The 23,920-nt window shown below is 49.8% G+C and overlaps 1 protein-coding gene across 7 annotated transcripts in view; it reads right to left on the reverse strand.

Moving 5' to 3' along the window:
• The window catches only part of GGTA1 (glycoprotein alpha-galactosyltransferase 1 (inactive)), a 69,599-nt gene that overhangs the window by 32,498 nt on the left and 13,181 nt on the right, over positions 1 to 23,920 (reverse strand). For 4 of the 7 annotated variants that reach the window (XM_057498989.1, XM_057498988.1, XM_036915462.2 and 1 more), the window contains exon 2: positions 700 to 815. The exons of the other annotated variants lie outside the window; for them this stretch is intronic. Coding sequence is in view for 2 of the 4 variants with exons in the window: in XM_036915462.2 (XP_036771357.2) it covers positions 700 to 815 (116 nt within the window). In the remaining 2 variants the exon portion in view is untranslated. The remainder of the gene's footprint in view (positions 1 to 699; positions 816 to 23,920) is intronic. 7 annotated transcript variants of the gene reach the window in all.

The following is a 23,920-nucleotide window of genomic DNA, read 5'->3' on the forward strand; positions in this document are numbered from 1 at the left end:
CTCCAGCCTAAAACCTCTCTAAACTGGCAGGCATTACGGAAATGCTCCCCATCGGAAGCAACACCATACAATCTGAGAGAGAAAAAAAAAGCGTATAGATGGCTGTTTCCAGTGATGGTTTTCATTATGAGGGTCAGAGTAAACACAGACGGAGGAAACGAGAGACAGTCTCAGACTAAATACCCCACTAACTGTAGCTCCAGCTGTCGCAAGGGGAACAACCTGAGGTGCATCTTGTAGCGCCTTTTTCTGAAGGGCCTCCAGGAATTCTAGACCCTGAATCCACCCAGCTGTTCCTCACTGCCGGCCCAGAAATCACTGTGCAAGGGTTTTTCCCAAAGAAATAAGGCAAGGTAAACGAAGAGTGTGTACTGCCCTGGGAGGGCTCTGCATCCGCCCACTGCCAGTCTCTGCACCGTCACTTCGGGTGCAGAGAAAACCCCAAGCCGCAGCCCTGATGCAGCCCTGTGAGGTCCTGCCGGGGAACCAAATAAAGCGGAACTTACAGTAAAGTCCCTGAGCCAGCATCCTGCCAGCTTCCACTGCTAGATCCAGTGCCGGGGAGACAAGGGCTTTGTCTTCCTGCGGAACTACTGAGCGGACCAGCAAGAGGTTAGGGCGACAGCGGGGTTCCTCCACCAGACGGATCCAGGCCCCCGACCCTCAAACAGGGGTCCATCATTGCAGTATTTCACATACCTCATTGTCTGCTTCTCTCCTTGCAGAGTAAAAGGCGAAACAACAAAGTTCTATTGAGCTCCCTTCTGCAGAAGGAGGCAGGGCTGGGAGGAAGGGAAGGTGCTGTGTTCCAGCTCCTGTCAAAAAAATCAACAGCTGTTTCAGGAAGAGGGGGGCAGCCAGATCCTGCAGCAGCCAGGGGCTTTGTTCCTTGCTGGCCCCAGGAAATGGGCTGTTTATCTGGCCTGTTGACTCAGAGCTCTGTGCCAAGGCAGAGATGTGTCTCTGTAGGCCCACGAAGAGGGCAGCCACAGCGTGGCCTCCCTCATCAAGGGGAACTACAAATCCAAACTAGGCCCAATGTTAGAGGAGAGGAAGGACGTCACCCTTGAGAGGGACACAGAGGCCACCCACAGGTCACCCATGCCTTGGCAAAAAAGGGAACTGTTCTGAACCCAAACAGCCCTAAGTGACTACAAGGACAGGCCAAATGAGAAGTAAAAAAAAAAAAAAAAAAATTTTAAAAGGAGCGGGGCTGGTGAGGGAGAGAGTCCTCAAGATTCTTGCTGAAAAGTTACCTAAATGTTCCCCAAAGTTGGGCCTCTCCTCTATATCCTTTAGGCTTGGGGAGTTGTTTTGTTTGAACACTATTTCTATAGAATGTTATGAGATCTCCCGCATTGCAGGCCAAGCTATAAGAACTTTAAAAGGTCGTGAGGCCCAACCCTGCTCTTTGGCTGAATAATACTTAACCCTTCCCACATCCACCTCCTGCTCCCAAAATAGAATTTTCCAGCTGGAAGGGACCTTAAAAGAGTGGATTTTCAAACATTAAAACAGCTATAACTTTTTTGAAAAACATATGAGGTCACTCTCATAACCCCACTATGCAAAACTGAGGACACAGAGTGCTCTGGCTGAAGCGGGGAGATGCCGCCCACAGCCCCCTGCCCACCGGTCCCAAGTGCCTCAGACATGTCCCAGAGGTGTAGTCTGGGAACCCCAGACTAAGGACTGGGGACAAAACCTGACAGAAGCAGGAGCCGAGGGCTGACCCCCACCAGCCAAGTGAAGCCTGATCCAGCCTCTTCCTCCTGTTTTCCAAAGGAAACTTCCCAGCCCCCTCTTTTGGAGGCATGAGCCGGCTGGCCACAATCTTTAGGATCTGGAAGTCCTGCCTAATAGCGTGCTTAAATCCTTCCTGCTAGTATCCACTAATGCTGAGCAAATGCCCACTTTACCACCCAGTCATTCCACTCCAGGTCTACACCCAAAAGAAAGTGTACATAAGCTCACCAAGAGACATGGACTAGAACATTCATAGCACACCAAAAACTGGAGATGACCCTCAGGCCCATCATCAGAACTGCTCAGCTGTGATCCAACGTGGGGTTGTATATACAGCAAAGAGGATGAACCAGCCACAGCTACTAACATCAACACGATGAATCACACACATAGTACCGAGTGAAAGAAGACCTGGCTGAATCCATATTTAAAGTTCAAAGTTAGGCAAAAACCAGTCTGAGTGCTGGAAGTCAGGATGGGTGTGGTAGAGACTGGGAAGGGCCTGTGGGGGGTTTCCAGGGGGCTGGTCATGATACTTGAGCCGGTCAGTGGTTACATAGGTGTGTCCACTTTGTGCAAATTCATCACAAACATGCCTTTTCCGTGTGTACATTAAGAATAAAAATGAATAGAAACCTTCCAGCTGAAAGCTGTCCTCAGGCTTTCTGTCTTCCCCTGACACTGGCTCAAGGGCCACAGGACCATGGACAGGCCCTGCTTTTCCCTTCTTTCTTTTGGGTCCCCCACCTCAATACCAAGCACCCCTGAGCACCTCACTGGGGGTTCAGGCAAAATCTGTTTCATTAATGATCCAGGAATTTGGACCTACGGCCAGCGAGGAAGGGAATGATAGCAGAGATTGGAGGCTAAAGAGCTGGGCTAAGATAAACTGGGCCTTTTGACAAGAAAGCGGGTCACATAGGCCTCCCACTTTACGGTTTACAAAGCAGCATCTTCCCTTTTCTTCAGCGATCCTCGGGATTAGAGTGGTCAGGGAACAGGGACGTTCTGGGGCCCTCAGCGACGTGCTCGAGGTTGCCAGCTAGGGGTCCACTGTGGCTCTTCCCGCTAGCTGCCTCCAGGGTACACTCTACGGATCAGCATTAATTAGAGGCTCCCTGCTGGTTAACCCTAACTGGACAGAGCCTGCAAATCCACAAGGCAGAAAATTCAACTTCTAGAGGATCCCAAAATGATTTTCCTCCTTCCCTGACACACTCTCATGCTTAGACTCTCAAAAAGAAAGGAGCACATACTTGTTATTCTTCAGAGACCGAACTGTGGCAGATGAGCCTCCAGCGCTGGCTCTGATGACCAAAGGAGGACGAGGTGCCCAGATATGAATGTGGCCCTGTGCCCGCAGGCTGACTGATCTCATTACCTGAAGGTCACCAAGGCCCTAATCTCTCTGGATCTATCAGATAACAGCCAGCATTCAGCACATGTCCATCTGCCGTGCCTGGAGTCAGATGACTGCAGGGCCTTGAATTTGAGGCCATGGCAGCTGCAGCCCAGGTGAGAGTCTAGGCTTTGCATCCTGACCATTTCCTGCTGTGGAATAGGAAGTTCTTTTAGTTCATGTTCCCCACCCTGCCTACTTCTGTGGGGGCATTTAGAGGTGGAGCAGGGACATGGGATAAGCATCATGATTAATTTTTCCTATGATGAAAAATGCCAAAATATAAATAGTGTAGTAAGAACAGGAGAGACTCCATCTTCAGGCTAAGATTGCATTTTAAAAACCAGGGAGTCAGGAGGTGAGATTCCTAACATATTTTATGGTAATCAGCCAACAATTGTCATTATCTTAAGGCAGGGCAAGCGTTCCTAAATGGTATGGCCCCACTGCTTGACAGTAACTGCTATCTTGGAGAAGAACAAGAAATTCCTTGTGTTAAGTTTATCTTACAGAATATGTAGAGCACTGACTATGGATAATGATAGAATGTCTCTATTACTGGAGATAGACACCATGCGACCACATGTCAGCCTCCTGCTCCCCTGACACTTTACCCCGTTCTTGGAATCGCTAAAAGATGCGAATCCTAAACCTGTGAGTGCACCTCCTCTCTGAGGCTGCCTGCCCTCTTCTTTCTTTGAGTGTGTACTTTGCCTTTAATAAAGCCTTCTTGCTCAACTTACTGTGTTTTCTCTCCATGCTCTTCCAAGCTCTCAGGAGGTTAATAAGAAACCCCATTCCCTGTGGTAAGCGTCTTGGTTCCTTCGCTATTTCATGCAACTTTCTAGACTTCCGCACATGTCTTCACTCTCTCTGTTCTACTTCAGACAAACAGGGAAGGGCTACTGACATCTGATTTGGACTTGCCAGATCCTGTCACCTGGGTAACCTGGGTGGTACTGCAGCTGTATGATCATGTGCTTTTAGTAGCCTGCTCAAAAATCACCTTTCTTTGCTTTTGGGAAGTTCTCAGAATATAATCTCACTCCATCCAGTGTTCTGCAGCTCCCCCGTATCTTGAAGTGGTAGGGACTTAGTTCCCACGCCGTGCAGATTCCAGCAGACACGGGACTCCAGGTGACTCTGTCCTCCCTCTGGTCTCCCTTGCTCTCTGCTGCCTGCATGGCTGCTGCCAGTCCCTGCCACTCTTGCTTTAATGAATTCCTTCCTTCCCTACACTCGTCCGACCTGTTTGTGAATTCTTTCTCAGTCAGAGGCAAGAACCCTCCCCTGTCCAGGTTGAGGTTTCACCTAGTGCACAGGGAGAGAGCTCCCCAGACTCAGCTGCCTGGCAACAGAGTGATGATTAAGTGTTCTGGGCAAAAAATGCTACAGAAAATAAGGTTGCAATTTGTCACTATTTAATCCTAAATTTGTTTAGGGAGTCAAAAAACACATCCTTAACAATGCTGGCATGTGATAGTGCAATTCCTGGGCCAGGAATTACTGTAATCCCCACCTCTTTGGGTGGGTGAGGGGCTGTACAGCATGGTGGCAAGATGCACAGTCTGAAGCCAGATTGCCAGGGTTTGAGTCCTGGCTCTGCCTCTTATGCTGTGCAATCCTCGGCAATTTGCTTAACTTCTCTGTGCCTCCATTTCTTTATCTGTAGCCAGGCCCCAGATTGGCGTGTGTCACAGAATGGACCTCAGGTGAGGAAGTGATGATAGGACCAATAAGCATAAGGACCTCCTTCCAGCAGCTTGTCTGGGAAGGGCTGGAGAGAGGGTGCCAGCTAGCGAGGCGCTGGAGGAAAAGGGAAGTACTCTGGGAGCACCCTGCCGACACTGAGAACCATGGGGTGAGACAGTCTGGTCAGAAGGCATCTGCAGAATCAGGGAACGGAGAGAAGACAGGTGTGGAAGGAAGCTCAGCTCTGTGGGGGAGGCTGGGGAGCGCTCCCGAGACAGGCAGGAGGTGATTCTACTTGTGCGAAAGGGAAGCAGACGTGGTGGTGGTAAGGATGAGGGACAAAGTGGGAAGTTGACATGTTCCAATCCAGAACAGCTGAAATGTGAAGGGGGAAGTGGTCAGAATGTACGGGAGGCAGAGTTGCTGGAGGGCTGTACAGAATCTTATCACCAAGAGCCTTGACTCCCCACAGTGCTGAGGGATCTGCAGTGCATCCTGAAGGTACTGGAGAATCCTTGAATGACATTAGGCAGGGAGAGTTACGGGGTTTGCTTATTAGAAGAGTTACCTGGCTGCAGGGTGAAGGGGAGAGGGAAGGAAAATCGCCAGCCAGGGCAAAGAGTGGAGACCTAAATGAACGGCGTTAGCTGAAGACCAGCGAGCAGGAGCAGTTTGCTGGGAACAAAGACAGGGCATCCCAAGACCTTGGGTTACATGAAATAAATCCTCTTTCAAACTTTCCTTAAAGGTCACTTCTTAATTAGACCCTCCCGGATTTAAAATTACTTTCTTTTTGCAATTTACTCATATATCTTTTAAAAGTCTTTCTTCCGCTACCAGGATGTCAGCTCTATAGGCAGATACTTTTGTATGTTTTGAATCGATGTGAAAGTGCTTGCTAATCACCTGGTGCTTGGTACATTTAGGAGGTTCAACCCATGCCTAGTACAGTGCTTGGCACCTGAGCGTTCAATACATGTTAAATATTTTAAAAATGGACAGTCATGATAGTGAGCAATGGGGGTGAAGGGAGGCAGAGAGGAGTCTAGTTCAGTGCTACTCAAAGTGTGGCCCGCAAATGGCCGGCTGTGTCAGCGTCACTTGGGAGCTGGCCACCAGAGCATCAGAAATGCAGAGCATCAGGCCACCAGCCCTAATGGATTGTGATGTCCAGGGCGGGGCCCAGGCTGTGTCCCCGCACACTGTGTCCCCATGCACTGTGACCCTGTGCATGAGGTCTCCCGTGAGCCAGATGCTGCTAAGGTTCCCCAAGCTCTGCTGGGCGATGGCTCTGCTGGTTGGAGTACTGGAGCAGATGGTGTTGCTGTTGACTGAAAAATGGACTATAAGGGCTTGGGGGTGGGGGTGCATTGGTGAGTTCTGTTATGGCTGCTTTTGCTTGGAAAACCTGCTGGAGCAGGCTCCGCAGCGGCCAGGGAGAGGGCCGGGTGCAGCCTGTCTGCGGGGGGCTGGCGTGCAGGCGAGAACAGGCAGGTCAGCTGGAAGCACAGGAAGGGGAGGCCTTGGGGACAAGGCGGGTGTCTTTACGGCACCGCCCTAAAACCTGTAGGGTGCAGCCCAGAGGCAGAGGGGAACGGAACAAAAGGAGTCCCGAATGTGGGAAGGGGCAGTGCCCGCCGGTCAGCAGCCTGCAGGCTGCCACCAGAGCTGGTGAGCGCGCTTGGTCCAGTCCGGATTCTCAAGATTCTCAGCGCGCCCCCGCGGCACGCCCATCTGAGTACCTGTGGCCCCTTGTCTGCAGGAGAGAGGAGGGACGTGCGCCGGGGCAGGCCTGCTGCCGCCTGAGGATCCCCAGGGCTGCCCGCAAGCAGGGGTGTGGCACAGACAGCGGCTCTAGCCCCAGCTCCGCCTCTGACTCCCGGCAACACTGCGTGTGCTGGCTTAATTCCCACCGCACCCCTCTGTCTGATGGACAGCAGGGCTAGGGTCTCTCCCTCTGCACTGCAGCCCAGCTCTGGGGCTCCCCGGCACCCCTCGTGCCAGCCAGACTGCGGGTGAGGACCCCCTGCCTAGGGGCAGTTGGCACTTTCAGAGCTCAGTCACGTGATGAGGCTCTGGAGACAGGGGGGGCGGTCCCCCACAAGGGCAGTCTGGCTAGGGCACTGGGAGCCACCAGGTGTGCCAGACCCAAGGCTTCACCTGGCTGCCATCCCAGCTGCTGTGAGTCCCGTTCTAAAGAAGCCCTCTCTTCCCTCAGCCAAAATGGGAGGCCCAAGAGCCAGCAGGGGCTTGTTCCTAGTAGAAGTGTTTTCTGCAGGCCTCTCCCTCCCAAAGGCAGATACTGTCTCTCAAGGGGCCAGCTCATAGTCCCAGCTTTGTTGCCCCCGTGTCCTCCCCTGGCTGGCGGATGGCACAGTCTTCCAGGGGACAGGAGAGGAGTAAACAAATTGCTCTCACCCACAGGAGCTCAAGCCCCCCAGGTTTAGTAATCTTCCAGCACCCCATTCACAGCATCCATACCACACAGCCTCTGCTTGAAGATGTCTAGTGATGGGGAACTCACCATCTCCCTGGGTGGGGTGTTTCATTTCTAGACTATTCTGATTGTAAGACACATTTTTTTCCATGTGGAGCTGAGCTCTGCTTTCCAGGACATTATTAATAATAATAAAGGCTACTGTTCATTTACATACACCACCTCATTTCATCCTTTCTACATTTAGTAATAATCCTTCCCATTTCCCACACAGGGAAACCGAGGCTCAGAGGTTAAGTAACAAAAGAAAAGATCACAAAGTCAACAAATTCAACCTGCCTTGCCTTCCCCATTGAACCTAACAACTCCTCTGAGATAGGGTCCCTGACTCTTTCCTCTCTAAGCAAAATGGCATCTTCCCACGCACCCTTCAGGAAAGCCAGGCTCTCCAGCACTATGCCATCAATAAACATTCGGAGGGCAGTTACTCAGTACCTGGGACTGTGATGGGACTCAGACAAGCGCAGAATGAATCAGACCCACTGCCTGCACTTTCCAAGTCCAAGTCTGGTGGGAGGGACACATGTGCCCTCTGGTGCCAAATGCTGTCTGCATACCTCAGCTCCTGCTGGCATGCTCCCCAGGCTGGGCTTGGCACAGAGCGGGCTGCAAGGGTGTCCAGGGTGGAAGTCACGGCTCCTGTCTGCCTCAGGTCCCATCTCCTGTTCTTCTGTCTTACCATTCTCCTATTTCTGCTGTCTGCACTTTGCCTCTTCCCAGTAAGCCCTCCTGGTGTAGGTAGAGAAGGCCCTGTAACATCAGGGTGGCCCTACAGATGACTTTCCGTAGGGCAGGTCTGGGTTACACCTGCTGGGGACCAGTTAACAGGTTAATGTTTGGGTGTCCCCTTTCACTCTCAAAGGTGTGCTGGTCGGGAGGACAAATCACAGGGTCACTCTGTGTAAAAAAGGGCTCTATAAAATGAAAGGTCAGTCAAGTTCTCTTTGAGGCCCCTCTTGGCTCTCGGACTCTCTAGGATCTGGGGTTGCGTTTACCGCCTGCTGGTCCCTCAGGATACCCCCCTCCAGCATCCAGAGTCTTTCCTGCAGCTGCTCAGTGGGGTGCAAGCGCAGTCTGTCCGGACGCATTTCTGCCGCTGCCCCTACCTCCAGTCTGTCCCCCTTCGTGCCCGTGGCTGGGAGCACCGGGGCTCTTCCTGCTTCCTTTGTGCAGGCAGAAGGTGTTTGCAGTCTAAAGATTTACTGCAAAATCTGAGGTTATTTTGCCTTGATTTTTTTCCTTTCACTAGAAGGAAAAAAGCAGCAAGACAACTTAGTTAAGGCCTTTTAACTTCTCTTGTCCTCTGAATTATGGACAGGCCCCCATCTTCTTATTGTGTGACCCTGGATAAGCCACTTTACCCTCTCCAAACTTCAGTTTACTCTGTAAAATAGGGATAATAAATCCTTACTGCTTGAGTTGTTGAAAGGATGAATAATAACATCTCTAAAGTCCCTGGCACCTCATAGGTACTTAGAAAAATGGTCAACTGATATTATCTAAGAGACATGACTGTTCCCACCTCATCATAGTGGCAGTAGGCAATATGGCACAGAGGTCAGAGCCTGCATTTGAGTGAGACAGGCCCAGGCATTGACTAAACATATGACTGTGGGCAAGTCTGTTGGGCCTTCTGAGACTTGGTTTCTCCCCTCTGTAAAGTGAGAATAACAATGCCTCTCTTTTAGGCCATGACAAATGAGATGGTGCACATAGAGTGCTTGGCATAGAGCCTGATATGGGAACAGGAGGCCAATAATGACTATTCCAGAACTTTCCACCTCACAGGCTTTTTTCCCACCTCACCTGTTCTTTGTCCTCAAAGAGTCCGCCATGTTCTTCCATTCCAACAACAACCAGCCCTTCCTTTGCTCAGGGTGCTTCCAAATCTCACCTGTTAGAGCCTCCAGAACTGGTGAGGCAGGATGGGGGCCACCTCCTCCGTGTGACTTGTCCACGGAGACTCAGCTGGGACTGGTAGCTGGGCTTAGGTGGAACCAAGAATTTCCTCAACCTCTTCCTGCCCCAGAGGAAGTCTGCAAGTCACTGGGTCAGTCAAAGTTGAAGGGAAATAGGTGTTCACTTGTTCATGCATTCATTTGATGACTATCTACTTAGTGCCAATATTGGCACCTATCATGGGCCAGGCACTGCTTAGTCTGCTGGGTCTCTATGGATCAGCCAATATGGCCTCACTCTGAGCTCCAAAGATCCCCGGCAAAGGCAGCAACCTCGCCTGCCACCTTGCCCACGCTCACCAACATGCTCACTCTCCTCTCCAGCACATCCCCAGTCTGCTGAGCTGCTTCATTTTATAGACTAGAGAACTGAGGCACTCAGGAAGGGAAATGACTTCCCCAGGGCCACTTGGCAATGATGTGAGGAGCTGGGGCGGGTACTCAAGGATCCAGCTCCTCTCCAGGGCGAGATGCCCCTTATCCACAGCACAGGAAATCGATGATCTTGGGGAAGGGGCTGGAGGCTGCTGTCAGTGATCTTCCTACGTGTGCTTGGGAATACGCTTATCGCTCTCCTTCCCTTCCCCAGCCCCACTGTTCCAGAATGATTCTGGGATGCCATGGTAGGCCTTCTGATGTGGGCACCAAAATGCCAATGGGAAAAGGCGGGCATCATGGTAGACTGAAAGTAAGTGAGACATCCAATTCAGAAAGGACAGCCCTCACTTCAGCATAAATGTAAAACAGCTCAAGAGATGGAGCAGAAACACCTAAATCTGAGTCCCACTTAGGAAGCATCACATGGGGCTGTAATGAAGAAGGTGGTGTGGAGACCATGATTCACCCCCATTGCCTCTGTGTCCGCGTGCACTTAACACCCGGAGCTCTCAGCCGGTATCACCTGCCTCCTCGCGGCTGCTGCTTTCTTCACTGAGCTCCTGCCTTTCATCTCCCCAGAGACGTCGGCAGCTGTGCGTGCCTTTTTGTTCCTCTGCCTGGCCCTTGGGCTCTCTGGGTGTGGTTTCTCAGCACTCACAGTGGAAAGCCCACAGGCTGCTCTGCCTGTGTGGCCCAGGCTGGTCGCCTCAGCCAGGCACGTTAGGGACTATCCCACCTGGGTGCTCACTGCTGCTGTTCCGCCAGGTACTTCCAGCTCTCCACCTCCTCGGTGGGATGTCCCTTCCTGGGCCCCTTGAGGTTGGGTGGGCTATGTGACTGGTCCGACTAGTATGATACAAGTGGGCCCAAGCATTTAACTGCCAAGGAAAGACCTCTAGGGCTGTCTTTCTCTATGCCTGCAGGACATTCAAAAAGGTGACTGCTCTATCATCCTGGCTCCTTAAATGGGGAGCACAGCTCCCACCTGACCCAAAATACTTCTATTAATTAAAGTAAGAAATAAACCTTTATGGGTTTGGCTCCTAAGATTTAGGGGTTCTTTGTTACTGCAGCATAATCTACGCCGTCCTGACTGATACATGGCCATCTCACACAGAGTAGAATATTCTCTAGAAATCACTCTTCCCTATAAAACTTGTACCCTTCTCATCAATGAGAGCCCTGTATTAATAAAGATTAAAGGAAAGTGAAGTGGAGACAAGAACATTTCTCCTTAAGTCCTAAAGATGAGTGAACATTCAGCTAAATCTGAAAAGAGTGAGTGAGAAGGAAGTTTGGAATGTTGTTCTCTGCGACCTCCTTTTCCAATGAAACAGGATGCTAGGTCATGCGGTTAGGATGCTAGGGTAGGAGCAGATGCCATGGGCACTAGGTGAGGACCCTGACCAGCGAGGACACAGGGTGCCAAGCAGCACAGCAACCTTGCTGGGGTTGGAACCGAGCCAGCTACACAGTCCCCTTCACCAGCCCAGGGACTTTGGCAGAGATGGCAACTCACCAGACTCACAGCCCTTAGGGACTGATGGGACGCGGGGTGGGCCAGAAAGTCAAGGGGGGCAGGGTTCAACGCAAGGAAGGGCACGTGATTTTACTGGCTGGTCATGGGAGGGAAGGAGGCAGAGCTCTCAGCATCCCTATGAAGTAGGTTCTACAGTTACCCCTGTTTCACAGAGGAGACCAAGGCTCAGAGAGGTGATATTTCTTGCCCAAGCTCAGACAGCTAGTGGTCAGAGTCAGAATTAACCCAAGCCAGCAGGCACAAAAGCTTAGCCATTTCGTGGTACTCTTTCAGCCAGAAGCCATTTCACTCCCTCTGAGCTCCCCTCAGTCCTTTCTCCGGCTTCTCTTCTGCACCTTTACTTCCACCTTCAATTACTGTTTTACACACACACACACACACACACACACACACACACACGCACACATATAAAATCTCCCATTTCAGACTGTGAAGTTACACATATTTTTTCATTATTACAACTATTACAGTGGTTGTAGTGTAGCAAATGCTACTGTTTATTGCATGCTTGTAGCATGCCAGGCTATGTTCTGATAAGCACTTTGCACTCATTTTTCAATTTTCACTAAACTCTTTAATTCTCACTAAAATGGGAAACATCCCTATTTTACAGATGAGGTAGCACCTCAACTCAGCTGAGCTGAAATTCAACCCCTAATATTAATATTTTCATAACTATAGTTCAACTTGATCATTTCCTGTATAATCCTGTATATTTTTACACTTAAAAACCTTCTCAGAAGGGGTCTTACAGGCTTCCCTAGATGCCAAAGGGGTCCAAGGCACAACCAAGGTTAAGTACCCCAGTGGGAGCAGAGGCCAGCATTCCAGGGGCAGCATTCTGTCCCGTCTGTCCCGCAGAACCCAGAGTTCCTGGCTGGTGCAGGGTAAGGGACCCTATCTTCCTGCAAGGGTGGGGAGTGAGCAATAGCTACTTTAGCCCATCCAGACATTATAAATACATAAATATCACAAATACTTTGATTGCAAGGCAGTGTGAGCTCACTGTAGAATGTTCATCATAATAAACAAGTCACTTGTTTCCCCAATAAAATACTATTTTTAGCATCCAGTGTGCTAATTAGAAAATCATCAGTTGTTGATCACAAACTGAAATGCCAGGAGGGTTTGCAGCCCCGCTTCTGCATTTTATACTGGCTCACCCCCAGGCCCAGATTATTCATCCTTGAGGGCAAACTGGCAGACCACCCCCACTAGGTTTGCTTTCTGATGCTAAGTAGCACTCCTGTAATATCCCATACTGTATATGGTAAAGTTTTATAAAGTAAATTCCAGGCATCCAAAGACGGACCCTGAATCACAAGCCAGGCAGATTTCAGAAACCTGGGCTATTGTACGGCCTGGGGATAAGGTAGCCGGGGTCAATGCTCTCTGCCCAGACCAGACAGCTGCCCTCCTTGCCAGCCGGCCAGTGCCAAGGGCTGAGCCTCAGGACACTCACATGCCAGGCTCGGTACTCCCTGGATACACTGTATGACCTTCTGTAAGCTGCTGACTATCTGAGCCTTGATGCTCTTATCCTCCAAATATGCAACTTGATCAGCTGCAGTCCATACACAAGCACAAAGCACCCCTGTGTGCCTGGCACTGTGGGGGGAGTGCAGAAATTATACAGAAGCTCCTTCGGGAGCTTATGTTTTGGAGGGCGAGCCAGGCCTGGAAGCAATTAACTATGACACCTGACTGAAAGAAGTAAGGGTGAGAGGAGATACAAGTCCCATGTTGTGTTCTGGGGCCACAGAGGAGGAGTAAGCCATCCTGCCCGAGGCTGTGTGGCCAGGCTTTGAAGAGGAAGGGCTACATTTGAACTGAGCCTCAAAGGGTGAGTAGGGAGTCCAGTGGGTGGGGAAGGGCCTTCTGGGGTAGGTTAAGTACCTGCAAATGCAGGGGGCTGGAATGGCCAGCACCCCCCAGGCCAGTGTGGACTGTAGAACTGGGGGTGCTAGTCCTGGTCTCGCCCCATATCTACTGCCTTGGAGTTTGGAAGGAAGAGTCTGGGAACCTGTATTTTTCAACAAGCTCCTCAAGTAATTCCAACATGCAGGCGGTACTGCCATGTGTTGGGAAAAGAATAAATGAATAAAAAAATAAGCTTGACCTCAGCCAAGACCCTTCCTCTCTCAAGATGTCAACCCTTCTTTAAAATAAAGGTGCTGAATCAGCCTGGTGGTTTTCAAACTGTGTTCCAGACAACCCTAGACTCTCCCTGCAGTCCCTCAGAAACCACGGCGAGGAGATCGGGAGGCCATGGGGGCAGGACGCTGGGCCCCCCTCCACCCTTCTTTAGCTCATCTCCCCTTTTATCTGTTTGCTAGCATATACTGTGCTTCCATATGCTATTCTGTTTGTAGCAAATGTTCCTTGGCTACAAAGAACTTTTAAAACCACTGCATTGGATGGATGACCCCCCACGAATCTCCAAGGAGAGATTTTAAAATTCCTTGATGGCAACACCCTATCTTTGTGGAGTATTTCTCAAACAATTATGGATGGAGCATGAAGCTGTTTACCAGAAACAAGTGATTTAGTTTATCATCATAATTGAAAATCTTTTGCTATGGTCCAGAAATCAATGAGTGGAGAAAAAAATATGTGGGTAGCAATACCATGTGATATTATGTGATCTCTAAAAAACAATGCTTTGGAAGATAGTTAATAAAATGGAAAATCAAGTGAGAAAATCAGACACAAAATTGCACATAGACTATGATCTCAACTACGGATCTTATATATCCACACTACTGAACAAATATGGTGGCTCCTCAAAAAATCTCAAGCATAGAATTACTATGCAATCCAGGAATCCTATTTCTGGGTATATACCAAGACAAATTGCAAGCAGGGACTTGAAGAGATATGTATACACCTAGGTCCAAGCAGCATCATTCAAAATAGCCAAAAAGGTAGACACCACTCAAATGTCCACTGATGAATGAATGGGGAAAAAAATGTGGTATGTGCATAACTATCAGTATTATTCATCCTTAAAAAGGAATGAAATTCTGACACATGCTTCAACATGAATAAATCTTATAAACATTATGCTAAGTGAAATAAGCCAGACACAAAAGGACAAATATTGTATGGGCGTGGGAAATGGGAAGTTATTGCTTAATAGGTACACAGTTTCTGTTCAGGAAGATGGAAAAGTTCTAGAGACAGATGGTGGTGATAGTTGCACAACAATGTGAATGTACTGCTACTGAACTGTACACTCAGAAAGTGTAGATGGTGAATTTTATGTTATATATATATACTTTACCACATACACACACACACACACACACACACACACACACACAAAGTATTGGCCTGAACTAGATTCACGTGGTAATCATGGAGAATCTGTGGCAGAGTGATCACTTAATACTTTCTACTTCTCTGCATTTTCAAATGTTCTACAATGAGAATATATTACTTTTAAAACCAGACAAAAGCCACTTAATTAAATAAATCTGGTGGTGCTCTGACACTTTGCAAAATGCATTGTTGCCTTTTAGGTAAATGTAAGCAATACTTTTTGTACTTAATTAGTAAAAGGAGCCAAGCTCAAGGATGCTGTCTAAAGTATACACCAAGCTGCTCAAAATAACTGACAGGCAGAGTGATCCTCCTTGCTAAGGCTAGTTGTTCTCGTCTCTATTTAAATAAATTTAAAATAAAAACAGAACCCACATGAAGCCTCTAGTGAAATTCCCAAGAAGCTGTCTGCTTGGAAAAGTTCAAATGCAAACTTTAGAAAGAAAAGTACAGAGAAGTGGGAACAGCCAATGTTTTTTCAGGACATTAACTCATTGCAGCTGGGAAAGTGACTGTGTCAGGGAATTTCTATCCCTTCAGCTTCTGGAAAACGTTCTTATGTAGAAAGAACTAAGAATCTAGAAGAGGCCCACCATTTCTATTTGCTGCAAATCCATTTCCCCGAACATCCCTACCCCCTAGGTAAATGTTGAACAGATATTTAAAGAATATTGGTTTGAAGGGCAGCCAGTGTGTCTGCCTGCCAGGGTGCCCTCCAGTCAAGGCCACATGGGGCCACCTTTCCTGGCTCCTGCACCCTCTGCTCAAGGCTGGCTCAAGGGCAGACAGACCAGAAGGAAAGCCCTGGATGAGGAGGCTGGGGCTGCCCACAGAATGGCCCTGCACTGGCTATGTGGCCTCAGGCAGGGTCCTTTGGGGCTCTGGCATCCTTACCTAACAAATGGGAAGAAGGGCACCCACCTTAAGGGTCGTGAGGGTTAAATGGCGCCACCTGAGTAAATCATCTATTGAGATGTTGGACACATAGCAGATGCTCACAAGCTTCTGCCTTTACTTCCTAGGAATTTACTGTTCAAGATTCTTGGTGGGCTTTTGGAGAGTGGTGGATCACAGGATTACAGGCCAACAGGACCCTTCAGACCTGGGCAGGGATGGCCCTGGAATAGGCAGGAGGGGGAGCCCACAGCCCCACTGTCCTGGTATGGCTCCCACACCGACTGGCAAGCATGAAGCCCCTGCACAAGGCGTCTGTGGGAAATCCATGGAGCAGGAAGGTGAACTCCATTTTACAGATGAACAAACAGGCTCAGAGGCTCTTATTCAAGGTCATGCAGTTAGGAAATAGCCAGTTTTAGGGTTTTCTAAAACCCCCTTGGCATGAAGGGAGGAGGGATTTAGTTATTTACCTCCTGCCTCTTTCCTTTAGAGAGGGGCTTGGTATGGGGGAGAAGGAAGATTCTTTGAGGTACTACACTGGATAGGTTTCTGATCTCCAGGCTTAGGTTTTCTCATCTATAAAATGAGGCACTTCCTGCCGCAAGGCCTTTGCACATGCTCTTCCCTCTGCCTGGGACGCATTTCCCCAGCCCCTCACACTCATTGCCCTCCTCCTTGTCTCTCAGGCTTCAGCTACTGTGCCACCTCCTAAGGGAACTCTTCCCCTTATTGCTCTTCTTCTCCTTCACAGCACCCTGTTCTCCTTTAGGGCTCCGACTGCTATCAGGGCTGTTTAACACAAGCCTCCCTGCTTGGTGGAAACTCCTCAGTCAGCATCTGGCAGAGCGGTGCATTCAGTGGCAATTGTTGTATGTTGACTCAATAAGGGGGTTCTCCTCAGAGCCCTGTCAGTGGCCAGCTCTAGGATTTTAAGAAAATACCCTCTTCTCCCCTCACCCCCAGCCCCGCCCACCTCCACCCCATTTTGTTTCTCATTTGTGACTGAAGCACCTACTAAATTTCTGCCAGCTCATGCAGTCTGTGATTTTATCATCTAAAAACACACCTAACCCAAGCCAAAAACCACTGTGATTCCAGCATGCTATGTGAACTAGGGCAGGTGCTTACACTCTCAGGGCCTCCATTTCCCAATTTGCAAAAAGAAGCATGTAGGCACAATCTTCTAGGCTTTTTCCACTTCCAACCATTGTAATTCCAGTAAGGAAGGCTCCGCCCTCATCTTGCCCTTCACCAGGAGCTTTACCTCAGTGCAGACATACAAACAGGAAACATGACATCCAGGAGCACATGAGCAGCTGGTTTGTCTGCCGCCTGAGCAGGCTGATGGGGGATCAAAGAGCTTCTGAACTTCCCTGCTAAAGCCAGGCTTCCATGCCCAAGACCATTATCAAACAGGGTGGGTAGAGGGCCTCCCATGCCTCCCACCCCGGGTCCCCACCCTGGCATATCCTCAGGGGGCCTACACGGTTAGCAGGTCCTACCTTGTAGCTGCTGCTCAGATGCTAGACCGAAGGTGGTAAAACCCCAGGACAAAGCAGAAGGTGCAGTAAAGGACTCCTGGGCTCCAGCTCAGGCCCTGTGACCTCAGGGAAGCCCCCACCCCTCTCTGGGCCTGGGTTTGCCCCGGGGGTTGAGTGCCCAGGAGTTGAGCATTGAATGCTCACTCTGATGTTTCCTTTCAGAAGGCAGTGTGGTGTCCTGAGGAAGGGCACCATCTCCTTGCCTGTGCCTGAGTCCCAAATCTCTCCTTTACCATGTGGCCCTGGGGAATTTCTTTATCTTTCTGTGCCTTAGCTTCCCCATTTGTAAAACTGGGGTTTCTGGAAGACAAAAACGCAGGGTTCCTGTAAAGTTCCAAGAACAGTGTCTGGAGTGAGTGAATGCTAGGTGGTAGTGAGCTAGTACCATTTTATTATTACTCTGGTGTTTGGGTGAGGACACCAAGTTTGCCCATCTGTAGACGGGGCCAGCAGAGCCCCAAGAGAACCTAGTAGCCCTGCAGACCCCATCCAAGCCTCAGCCCTCAGATAAAGCAAATCTGAATCTCAGTTTGAGCCAAGCATGGCAGGCAGAGGGGACTGTAAGAAAAGGCAGGAAATTCTGTGATGCTGCCCCAAAGCAGACAGATGTGGGGCTGATGCTGCCCCAGGTGGCCAGTCCCCAGAAAGGCCCTGGCTGTGCCCAGATGCAGCAGCAGAGGGAGGTCCCCGCCTGTCCCCAGCTTGCCCTGGAGAGGAGAGCAATGAGATGCCGCAGCAGCTGCTGGGCCGGGGTTGCTCTCTGTTCTTACCTCTGCCCTCAACCTTGTGAGTCAAGAGGAGGCTGGACTCAGTCATCTCAGCCCTGAGAAGAACAGAGAATGGATAACTTCATCCGGCAGCACTGTTGGCCTCTTACCTCTGGGGACACAGAGATGTGGGTAACGCCACCTCCCCCTCACAGCGAAGGGCCAGAACCCCGCAAGGCCTCCGTGTCCTCACCTGCAAAGGGAGGTCACTCAGACCCTTGCTTCTGCCATGCTGCTGGAATGAAGGGAGCCTCGGGGAGTGGCCTGCAGAGGGGGGCTGGCTGTCCCTCCACGAGGAGGCAGAGAAATGAGTAATTCATTTTTACTGTATTTTACCAAAGTATCAGTCCCCAGAGGAATCGAAAAAAAAGGAAGAAAGAAAGGACTGGTCCTCTGCTGCTCTGTCCTAAGACGTAAAGCACGTTGCAGGAGAGCTAGGGTCAGCGTTCTGCCCCTGCGGCCTCCTCGTTTGGCTCCAGGCAGCTGTGTGTCGGGGTGCAGTTGTGGGTGCCTATCTTGCTGGAATGACTCATCTAGGCAGGCCTCCCTTCTTGACAGAGAGCATTTCACCCAGCAGCAAATGCCACAGGCCCTGAAATATCTACTGCCGCTGAATGGGCAGGGCTTGGCCCTCCCTCAGCACTGCCCAGAAGGCTGGGCTGGGGCCAGTCGTGGGAGCTCAGAGGAAGCCATTTTGATCTCAGTGCTAAAAAAGCTCTGCACAAAGGAAAAAAATCGAACCGACAGTCCTATGAATCAGTGCATGAGCTCCTCCTGCCCTGGAAATGCTCAGTTGAGCATCTGTGTTTGGCCACGTGTGTGGAAGGGATGTCTTTATCAGTATAGCGGAAGGGAATCTCCACGATCTCTGCTCGAGCCCTTTTCTTTTACAGATGAAGAAAGACGCTCAAGGAAAAAACGTGAGTTATAGCAGAGGCAGGATTTGAACCCTCCCAGGCTCCATGCCTTCCCTCCAGTCAGTCAGTCCACCTTTGTTGAGGGCCTGCGATGCCAGCAGGCAGTGTTCTAAGCACTGGGAAGTCAGCGCTGAATCAGGCAAGTGCTCTGTCCTCACAGAGCTCACATTCTAGTTTTGAGTTATTTTATTACACAAATAAAATTAAGCATGATAATTGAAAACTAATTAACTAAGGACATAATCTCAGGTGGCAGAAAGGGTTATAAAGCAAATATAAGGTGTGGCAAGTCAGAGAATGACTTGGGGGAAGGACAAAGCTGCCGTGTGGGGATGACCTCTGGGGGTCCCCAGGGACCAGTCAAGCCAGTGGCAAGCTGGAGGTGGCTCACACTGTTAACAGGGCCAGCTGTTAAAAGTTCAGGAATTTGGCAAGCACACTACTGAACACAGCCATTATTCAAAATGAAATTATATAAACTTACAGTTAAATGAATTATATTATGAACAAAGGTGATCATCAGAACTCACCACTTCTTAATTGTTTTCCTACCCTTGTGGTGATGTACAGTTATTGCGTCAAGACATGGTGGAAAATATTATATAAGGGCTATGCTCCCAGTTCCTCAAGTGGTACCGTGAAACTGGTCACAGTGGAAATAGTTATACTATGTAAATAGGCACGTACCACATATCAGGGCTTTCATTTTTCAAAGAGCTGGTGGTCATGAAACACTGACCAGCACACCATGGCCTCCAGCTCTAACCCGGGCTCTGTGTTGGGGGAGTCTGTTCTTCCAGCCAGAGGATGTGGTGGTGCAGCCCAGCTCTGCTGGGGATGTGGGCAGGGTCTGTGCCTCCAGCCATCTGGGCGTCAACTGTTCTCTGCCTTTTTTAAGGCTTCCACAGTGAGGAGGCACATCTGGGATCTCTAAACAGATCTGTTTTTGCAAAAGAACCTCTCCCTTCAACAATATTTATCAAGGGGCTGTCAGATGGTGATTACTTCAGTTATTTATTTTTGATAAGTGAAATCCTATGGTAAGCATCTTGAGGAAGTAAACTTTTAAAGGAACCTAGCAGAGAATCTATTTGTACAAACGTGTATGGTTAAGTTCCTCTAGATTTTCCTGGGTCGGGTTTCCTTTCTGCAAGGATGTAACCATTTTCTGATAATACCCAAGTGAAGTTGCTATTACTTCTACTACTACTGATGATAACACTAGCTGCCATTTATGGCACCACATCAGGTACTAGACACTTATATTATCTCTAAAATCCACACCAACCCATTTAACACATAAGAATGTTGGGGTCCAGAGATTCAGTAACTTCAAATACTCATTCTCCCTTTCTTTGCACAGGTCTAACATATGAAAATAGAATTTGCTATACATAATACCATTCTGTAGACAACCAGAGATTTAGTTGACCAGGAGCAAAGCCAGATCAGCCCCTGCTCTCTGGGAGCCATGCCCCTCTTTAAGAAAACCCTGCCCCTGATTTTGAGAAGTGTTTTGGCTTTCCCCACAGATACCAGACAAGTTCTCCTGGGGAACAGCTGGCCAACCACTTGAGGACTCATGGTTTCCCTGAGGGAGGAGAAAGGAGAGCAGCTTCTCCTTTGCACACAGACACTGCCACCCCCGTCGTCACCCTTCTGGGCAGCCAGCCCACTATCCTAGTTAGCTCCCTCCTCTGCGCCCCTCAGCCACCAAGGCCTTCTGGATTCTGGAACAGCTGGGGGATATCAGGGAGGCTGGTTCCCATGGCCTCCTCTCTCTGCCTGAAGCACACTTCCCCCTTCACCTTCTAACTCCTGCAGGGCTCAGTTTAAACGTCACTTCCTCAGGGAAGCCCTCCCTGACCACTTCCCATGTGACATCCATGATGCACTTCTCATTCAGGGCTGTTGCTGTGCAACTGGTTGTTTAATGACCGTCTCCCAAGCTAAATTCTACCCTCCACACGGGCAGGGATTGTGTCTCTGTTCACTGTGACATCTCAGGTGTCTAGCAGGTATTGAGCACATAGCAGGTGCTTGGGAAATTCTGAATGTTTTAATAAATGAGTGAATGAATTTTTTTTCTTTGAGTGAATGAATTATGTTGGCTCGGGGAATGTTCAATGAATATCTGGTTCAAAGCATGAATCTCTGGAACAGGTGCATCTTCTAGAACCACAGGTCCTTGGGTCTGTCTGAACTGGCAAGTGGGGGCTGAAAACTTGGGGTCCCTCTAGGCACAGCAGCTGCCTCTCCCTTTCAGGTTTTTGTTTGAATGTTCATTTCTTGTCAGTTTGGACTCGTTTAATAGCAGGTGTTGCTCAGAGAGAAGTTTGCTAGATCACAGCCTCATGCCATTCTGCTGACAGGGAAACTGAGGCTCCAACAGCTCCCACGGCTGGCAGCACCAGCGTTGGGTCAGGGAGAGACCAGCTCACCATCAGCTCACAGCTCTTTTCAGTCCCGCGCCTAAGCGTTTAAGGCAAGGCTCCTAAAGACAACAACACCCAGGCTGGGATGGAATTAAATTCTTTTGTTAAAATCTAATCACAAGACCCGGCCGGCCTCTCTCTCCCCAGCCTCTTGCAGCTGCTGCTTTTCCCTCTGTCTGCCTGATTTCTGACCGAGCAGCACCAGGCAGGAGCCCTCTCCCAGGCTGGCATTGGCCAGAGCCCCAACACCCTCCACCTTCAGAAGCCTTCTTCACACCCTGCCCACACGCCACTGCTCGGAGCATGGGCTTTGGAAGCAGGACTGAGCCCTCGTGCTTCAGGTCTGCCCCTTCATTCTTGACAGACACTGGCCAAAACATTAAAACTCTAAGCCTCAGTTCCCCCACATGAAAAACGGGGGAATCATTCCTAATTTGCCAATCCCATAGGGCTTTGTGAGGCTCAAGTGAGATGGATATATGATCTTACTTTTCAAACCATCAACTTCTGTAGAGAACTCTAATACTAATAATCCATAATTATTTTTCTGTTTCCCCCAGAGTCCCACTGTCAACCCCCAGCCAGCCAATCTCTCCCAGGGCCCATTCTCTATACACAGCCTGTCGACACCATCAATCTCTTAACCACATGCCCCAAGCAGCCCTTTTCCTCCAGTTTCCCAGACAAGCTCTCTCTGGGATCTCCTCCTTCAACTCATCTCTCTCACTCCGTGAGTCAGGACCTGGCCCAAGTGGCAGCTCCATGCTTTTTCCTGCCACTCACATCTGCCAAGCACACATGGCTTCGGAGAGAAGTCACAGGAAGTCCATATCTACCACCCGGCTACCTTGTGAATTCTTGTGTGGGGCTCCAAGGTACAAAAGTGTGAGCAGAAACAAGGGATCCCCACCCTGCTGCCATCACCACCTCTCCTCTGCATAATGGCTGATGGATCACAAGTCCTGGCAGCTCTGCAGTGGGGTCTGTGGCCTCCTCACTGGGTTTGGACAAGCCAAGCAGATCAGCTCTTTGGCTGGATATTTAAATGACATACTTTGATTTCCTCTTTTAGGACTGAAAGAACTTTTAGAAATAATTCTGGGTTCAGTATACTAATGATGACCCCTTTGCCTTCAGTACATGGACCAAATGCATTTTAGTCTTTGGCTTCCCAAACTACCCCACGTGGCCTTCCTTCCTCAGCAGCAAAGGGAAAACTGCTGTCAGCAGACCTCTCGGCCCGGGCTGAGCGGAGAAGTGCTCTGCCCCAGGTCTGGCAGCCGTTAAGGATGCACACTTAGGCAGTGGGCCTCCAAAGGCCACACTTAACCACCAGAGTGGGTCAAGTAACAAGTAGGTCAAGTAAAGTGGTCAAGAGCCACATGCCCTCTGGCCCCAGTAGCTCACAGTCATGGAGGAAGAGAGGATGGCATGAGACAGAATGTACTGAGTGTGGTGTGCACTGAGGCCACCAGGCTCCGGGAGGCGGGGGAGGAGTGCCATTCCCGGGAGGCAGGATGAAGAGATCACAGACAGTTTGATAATTAAGCTGGGTCTTGAAGGATGAGTAGGAGTCTGCAGGTGGATTTGGGGAGAAGGTGGGGAGCCCATTCAAAGCAGAGGGAGCAGCCTGGGAAAAAGCCCAGAGACATAAAACCAGGAGAGGGTTTCAGGAATGCAGTGGTTTCCTGAGACTGGAGCAGAATTTCTAAGGCTTGGGGTGGTTGGGGTGAAGCAAAGTTCAGAGAGAAGCTTATCCAGGGCCTTGGATGTTGCTTAAAGGAATAAATATGTGCCTTATCCTGAGAGCAGAGGGGAGCCTGGGAAAGACAGGAAAACCCAATCAGCTTCATTCTGGAAAGTAGCCTTGGGCTGCAGTGACGAGATGTGTTGGAGCACACAAGGCAGAGCCGAGAAGAGGGCGGGCACAGCAGCAGGGTCTGGGCTAGAGAGGGTGCACCTTGGCCAAGCAGGAGCAGAGTGGGTGGAGGTCAAAGGACTATCTGGGTAGTCAGCAGAGGTAGGATTGACTGGTGGGGTGGGAGAGGCAGGTAGATGGCCCCCAGACAGAGGAACCATGTGTGCAAAGGTGTAGAGACTTGAATGGGCATTGCCATGCTTGATGAAAGAGGACCAAAGAGGAGGCGAAGTGATGGGGGTTAGTTTGGAGAGATAAAGATAAGTGGGCATCTGTATCAGGGAGTTATTAACAAATATATATGGTCATTTTGATTATTGTGTTCCAGTATCATTCCCCGCCAGCAAAAATGGCAGAGCATACACCTCTGTTTGATTGACTTTGGACTTGGTCTTATGGCTGGCTTTGATCAATGGAGTATGGGTAGAACTGACAGTATGCCAGTTCAGAGTGGAGGCATCGCATCGCCTCTTTCTCCTCCAGCTCTCACCATGAAATGACAAGTACAGATAGAAGCAGCTCCTTCAGCCTGGGTCCTGGAAAGAGAAGACACACGGAGCAGATCTGGCTGGCTGGCACTTGGAGAAGAGCCATGACACCACGCAGCCGCAACTACCCTCAGCTGCCATGGAACTAAATCCACTATCTCCACCACCACGCCCCCACAACCTGAAGCATCCCTCTTTACATATTCTCTCAGCTGGTGGCGCCACAATCACCCAGTCACCCATGACAGAAAGCCAGCGGGAGAAAACGAATTCTGTTCCGGACTTGAGTTTGTGGTACCTTTGACACACCCAAGAAGGGATGCCCAAGGGGCAGTTAAATATGTGAGTTGGGGGGCAGAACAGAGATCTGAATTGGAGATAAAGATGACTGCTATAGAGGTAACATTTAAAGCCACAAGCATGGAT

Source organism: Manis pentadactyla, chromosome 3 (genome assembly GCF_030020395.1).
Source record: "Manis pentadactyla isolate mManPen7 chromosome 3, mManPen7.hap1, whole genome shotgun sequence".
Taxonomy (NCBI): domain Eukaryota; kingdom Metazoa; phylum Chordata; class Mammalia; order Pholidota; family Manidae; genus Manis; species Manis pentadactyla.